This window comes from Octodon degus, unplaced genomic scaffold, assembly GCF_000260255.1.
Source record: "Octodon degus isolate 3935 unplaced genomic scaffold, OctDeg1.0 scaffold00126, whole genome shotgun sequence".
Taxonomy (NCBI): Eukaryota; Metazoa; Chordata; class Mammalia; order Rodentia; family Octodontidae; genus Octodon; species Octodon degus.
Window position 1 is genome coordinate 7,688,343 of NW_004524702.1, and position 6,388 is coordinate 7,694,730.

At 35.9% G+C, this 6,388-nt stretch overlaps 1 protein-coding gene across 1 annotated transcript in view; it reads left to right on the forward strand.

Annotated features, from left to right (window-relative positions):
* Positions 1–6,388, forward strand: part of Vps8 (VPS8, CORVET complex subunit) — a 241,770-nt gene that overhangs the window by 47,400 nt on the left and 187,982 nt on the right. Inside the window, 3 exon segments of the mRNA XM_023700650.1 lie at positions 1,638–1,762; positions 3,111–3,197; positions 5,539–5,606. Of these exon segments, the coding sequence (XP_023556418.1) occupies positions 1,638–1,762; positions 3,111–3,197; positions 5,539–5,606 (280 nt within the window).

Sequence of the window (6,388 nt, forward strand, 5' to 3'; positions counted from 1 at the left end):
GCGGTCCCTGTGCTTTCCCAAGCTTGTTCCAAGTAGGTGCTTTAGACCACTGAGCCATCTCACCAGCCCCTCTAATACTCACTTTGAATGGGCAAAGACCTCTCATTATTCTCTGTACCTGAGAGTGCATGCTTTTAGGTTCTTTCTGATAGCTAGATTTCTTCTTAGAGAAAGTTGACTTGTAAATGTGAAAGCTAGTGTCATGAGAATGTGAATTCATTTGTGGGCTTAGCTCTCAGTGGGGTTATATTCTATTAGGGAAGGGAAGGCACATCTCAGAATTACCATAATAGCACTTGGATAGTTAAAGGGAGACACTCAGCTGCTCAGGGAGTCAGAAGAACACTAGTTCATACAAGAATTGTGTCTTTTGTTTTTTTTTTTCCTAAACAGCTAAATTTTGTAATGTTTCTTACATTAAACATTTTTAAATTTTGTTGCTTTCAAGTGGGTACAGTCATGAATGTACACAAAATAAGCTTTGCCTAGAAGAGGCCCTAGAGCAATATCTTTTAATTATTAGATAATAAAATTTAATAAATGAGTGCCTCCTAGAGAAATGAGAGATGATTAAGGGAAGATCCTTGCCCTAAAGAATTTAATCTAGTAGAAATTTGAATTATTTGCTTTTAGCATATCAAATATTATGCTTGAAATAATTTTCCTGCAGTAGTTTATATGTTTACTCTGTAATTTTACTTACACTGTTAATTTGCTTGGTAAACCTTTTCTTTGTGGATAATATAAATGCAAATTTCAGTCAGTTTTTAAATTAACACATTTTGATTTTTGGAGTTTTAAAGCTCTTAAGTGAAGGTGCTATTGCCTGTAACTTTGCATTTTGAAAATGACAATAAATACAATTCTAGAATGAGGCAGCTAAAAGGGAGTTGGTTTGTTCAAGAAGAAACCATATCTTAGCAATTATTATTATTATTATTATTATTATTATTTTTTTTTTAAATACTATGACCTTGATTTGTTAAAATCTTACAGGGTTTTAAATTACTGTCTGACACAATAAATATAGGTTCAATTTTACCCTACAAATAACCTACCTACTGCAGTGACTAGATTTTACGATGTGATAATTATTAATGATCCAGAGCTTAGTGCACTAAAGAAATCCCTCAAATGCTGTGTCTCCCATGAATCTCAGGTTTCTTTAACGATTATTTTTTGAGGTGCTGGGAGTTGAACTCAGTGCCTCACACATGATAAACAAGTGCTCTTACCACTGCATTAGATCCTCAGCCTTATTATTATTATTTTTTTTTTTTTGTGGGGGGGTGGAACCAGGGATTGAACTCAGGCCCTTGCACTTGCCAGGGAAGCGCTTATTCCACTGAGCCATTTCCCCGGCCCCAGCCTTATTATTTTTTTTGCTACTTGCTAGTAGCAAGTTTTGTATTATCCTTTTCTGTAGGACTTACTGTTTCTACATTGTTAATGTCTACTTAATACCCAGTTTCTAGTAGATGCTGAATATTTTTTTAAGTATAAAAATAAAAAATGACTGTAGCTTTATTATCTGCTTTTTTTGATTCTTACCCCTTCTCAAGTCTTTGAAAACACTCCTCATATATATTTTCACTGTCTTCCTCTTCTTTCACTTAATTGCAAACTGTTTTCCTTAGATCAGAATCAAGCGTTGAGACTCTGCCTTGGGAGCACGAGTGTTGGGGGTCAGTATGGAGCCGTCTCTGCCCTCAGTATCAACAGTGACTGCTCAAGACTGCTTTGTGGCTTTGCTAAAGGGCAGGTAAGGCACAAATTTTCTTTCATTTATGAAGTCATGTTAAAATCAAGTTTTTAAAAAATAATATCTTCAGGTCAATAGTTTGAAGACTAGAGTAGTTTATGCAATGATGTCTTGTAGGGGCAACTTGAGATAACCTAAGGTCAGTCTCTTCTCTTGTTCACATTAAATAATTGTTAGTTGTTTTGTTTTTTGTTTTTTGCTCTGAGTGCCTTCAGGGCAGGTTTGGCTGCCTTGAGTTGTGGGGATCGAACCACAGCAACCTGAGCCTGACTGCTTTGTTTTTTTGTTTTTTTGTGGTACCAGGGATTGAACTCAGGACCCTGTGCTTGCCAGGCAAGCACTTATTCTACTGAGCTATCTCCCTGGCCCTAATAATTGTTATTGACTGAACTAGAGTCTATAGTTTTTATAATTTTATAAATCATATGTCTGTTTTAATAGATTTTGTAAACCAAATGGGGTGATAAATAAAATGTATCTCCTTGCAATAATAGTACATAATTGTGGGTGCTCTTTAGGTATAGTGTATTTTGCTTTCTAGATTCTTGACTATTGTATTCCTTGATAACTATTTTGGTGTTTGTTTTCTTCTACTTCTAAACTGGTAATAGGCTTGTGGTTCGTACCACCTCTTGGTATATGCATCTTTGGTGGTTTTGGGGTTTTGGCAGTAAGCCTTTCCTATCTTCTTCTTTTTTTTTTTTTTGGTATTTAGTACAGGGTCTACAGGGTCTCACTACATAGATTGGACTCGTAGTGATCCTCCTGCGTACAGCCTCCCAAGTGCTGGGATTACAGGCTCACGCCACCCTGCCCAGTCTCAATCACTGGTTCAGTGTGCTCCGAGGGACGGGGCTGGCAAAGCAGGCCCAGAGATCAAATTCCTGGCCCCTGTGTCTGCCTAAGTAGGCGCTTTAATCCGCTGAGCTATTTGGCTTGCCCTTTCCTATCATTTTTACCAGTGCTAAACAGATTGACTTATTAGAGAAGTCTCTTGCCTGTCAGTGTAAGAATAGCACTTAAAGGGGCCGGGGAGATGGCTTAGTGGAATAAGCACTTCCCTGGCAAGTGCAAGGGCCTGAGTTCAATCCCTGGTTGGGGTGGGGGGGGAAGAATAGCACTTAAAATCTGAAGGGAAAGTGGGTTGGGCAGGATAAGGGTTAGCTGAAGATAGAAAAAAGGCTCCATGCTTTAATGGATCTGCAACATTTAGGTATGTTTTAACTTTATAGTTCTTTGCCTGTAATGTTATATAGATGAGGAATAGATTATTTCAGCCAGAAGGCAGGTTATTTAAGTCCAAAAAAGAGCAATAAATTTGTTTTTAAAGCACTTAGTTGTCTTATAGATCACCATGTGGGATTTGGCCAGTGGAAAACTTCTCCGATCAATAACAGATGCTCATCCTCCAGGAACAGCAATATTGCATATCAAGGTAACCACTTGGCTTTCTTCTGCTAATAATCTTTTTCATTATGACTTTGTATTCACTTTAAAGTAAGTTCATCTATATTAATAGTCACCCACCCCTCAAAAACGTTTAGTATGAAGTTGGAGATTGATAGCCCACCAAGATATTTCCCTAAGTTAAAACCAGAGATGGTTAATATGGAACTATTCAGCTTCAGATTATATCAAAGACTAATATATATAGCAGCAAAAAAGGGTAAATGGATGTGATCTCAGACTAGTGGTTGGCAACAAAGACAAGCAGCACCCTGCTGAAAACTTGTAAAGAGATTTTAAAAAGTCTTCTTAATCTGGTTTACCAAGATTTAATTGCTAAGGGAGTGTGGTCAGTCATCCTTTGTTGGGAATTGCCTGGTATCCAAGGTACAGACTATTTAAGAACCAGAATATGGATATGTTTAGAAATGAATTTATTGATTTATTTTCTTTTAAGCCTCTAAAGAAAAAGCCTTAAGATCCTGGTCTTGGCTTTCTCCTTCCAGGTCTGAAAAAAAATAAACCAACTTAGGTAATAGATTTCATTTATAAATACATGTGAATCTTGGTTCTTACATGTTGGCAAGCCCATGTTTAGAAGTATAAAAGGACTATAACTAGGGAAGTCTAAAATCAGATCTTCTAGATTTAATCAAGTACATATTTTGTTGCTTAGCTGTGCAGAGCTCTCTTATCCATACACATGCTTTTTAAAGTCTGCGAGCATCTGGAGTTTATATGTCTGCATCTAGGTTAGTTACAAAAAAAGTCTTTTGTGACAAAGCAGCATTGAATCATTTAGTAACAATGAAAACAGCCAAGACAAGTAAGAGAAGAGAGAACTTCTCCTCTTTCAATACATGATGGTAATCTATCTTGACCTCTTTTAGTAGAGCATGTGCCAACTTCTAAATATATTATCGTTGTTAATGTATATATCTTATCTGTTAATTCAAATCTTTTACATCAGAATCTATCATTTATTTTTGTTTTACCCATAGTAACTGCTTAGCAAATGCTTGATTGAAGCAATAACTAATTGGTAGTTTTCATAAATGACCAATGTATTTGCAAAAAGATAAAATTATGGGGAGAAAAAATAAAATAAATGATAAAGGCAGAGAAAAATTCACCTGAGATTAAAGCACAGTGTTGTTGGGGAGCAGTGATGAACGTAGTGTGTGCAGACACTGACCTTACAGAGCAGACAGATGGGATCGAACGCTTCTGCAGTCTTGGATTGGTGGGGCCACTGGTACTGCAGTGTTTTTAAAGCTTCTATTGAATCTTTTTTTTTATTGGTATATGTTTGCAGTGTGTAATAAATATATTCACCGTGCAGAGTTGGCTCATGTGCTCCACACATCTGAATTCTTTCTGCCTCCCTCTCCTTATTCATTTTCTCAAAACTACTCTATATCCCATCAGTAACAGTTTGGGCTCGCACACTGTGTGTGTGTGTGTGTGTGTGTGTGTGTGTGTGTGAGATATGTAATTACCATAAATGTACTATTGTACTAATTTTAAGTGTATTATACAACATACACAAGAAGTACAAATTAAATGGAAAGATGAGTTCTATTTTTCCTGCATTCCAGTGGACCATCACATTAATGTATCTAAGCAATTGCTTTTCGAGGATCAGGGAAGAAGAATTTTACCTCCTGTATTTCAACCCTTCCGGAATAAAAATCTCTGGGCTGTGGAAAACTAGTCATTGTAAATGATATGAGATGTTACTTCATTTTGTGTCCTGTAATATTTACCATACCTCATATGTATCATTGTGAATACTTACTATTCTCCATTTTTCAGGTTAGGTAATAATAATTGAAATATAACCTGTCGAAGATCAAGGACATAGCACATTTCAGGAAGAGTTATATAAAAGTTCCAAAGATGTTTTCAATTTGTATATTAACTCTTCAGTTATTCAGAAAACTTATTCAGACAAGTTTGCTAGTGTTCCCAAGTGACTTTTACCATGTCCTTATTTTTGAAAACTAGGCAACTGCAAGTGTATGCAAGTGATCCTGCTTATTTAATATTAAGTTAGAAAATCTTCATGTAAGAACCCAAGTAGAGAGCTTCAGGGTTTTTAGCAACCATAGTTGGTATTTTTATTTTATCCTGATAAAAGGTAGTTTTACTTTTTGAAAGCCCCGTTTTTTGAAAGAGCCATTTTTATTCCAAATAAAGATAATTTTGTATGTTGAAGTATGAGCTAAATCTAGTTTTCTTCAAATGCTAAATATGTATGTTGTAGGCAACTTAATACTTGACTGGTTGTTTAAAAATCTACAAGAAAAATAAATTCTGTCTCTGTTTAGTTTACAGATGATCCAACTCTTGCAATTTGCAACGACAGCGGAGGCTCTGTTTTTGAATTGACATTTAAGTAAGAGACTAATGGACGTTTGTTGACAAATGAAAAGACTTGCTCTGGCTTAATGATTTAAAATTGAACATGAAGAGGTCTGGAAAGTCGATGTAATTGAAAATAGGTTATGGCTGTATATTACAATTACCTGGGGAGGCTTGTAGACCATGTGGAGTTCCAGGCCTGGTTCCCCACGATTTTATCTCAGTAGGCCTGAGTCTGACTTCTAGAAACGTACTCCCCAGACGGTTCTCATGTGCTGTTAAGCTTAGGAATTGCTGTTTTGGTGTAGCTCACTGATTTTGGTTTAGGCTGCAGGCCAAATTGATTATAATCATAATGACCAGGTGTAAAAAGGATTTTATTGCCTTAGAATTGCCTTGATAACTCTTTTAAATAAGAACAAAGATGTTTTAATACATGGAGCAACATATATGAAGCTGAGGTTTTTTAAAAAAGGGAAAACATAGTATTCAGTGAGTATTATGTTTCTATAAATTCTTTCACACTTAATGCCTGTCTTTCTTGTATTTTTTTTCATAGCTTTCTAAGTTTTGAGCTCAAAGTAATTGCAGAAAAAAATACTACTTATTTATTCAGTTAATATTTACTGGGCATATTCTGTGAGTAGGTACATGTGTAGATAAAAGAGTTACAGTTATGAACTAGGCCAGTTCCGTACTCTAGAAAACTTCACATTCCAGTTGAGGTAAGGGTAGGGAGACATGTCGGAAATAAACTGACATTTAAGTGAAATAACTTCAAGTGGGTGTGAGTGCTGTGAAGAAATTAAGACAGGT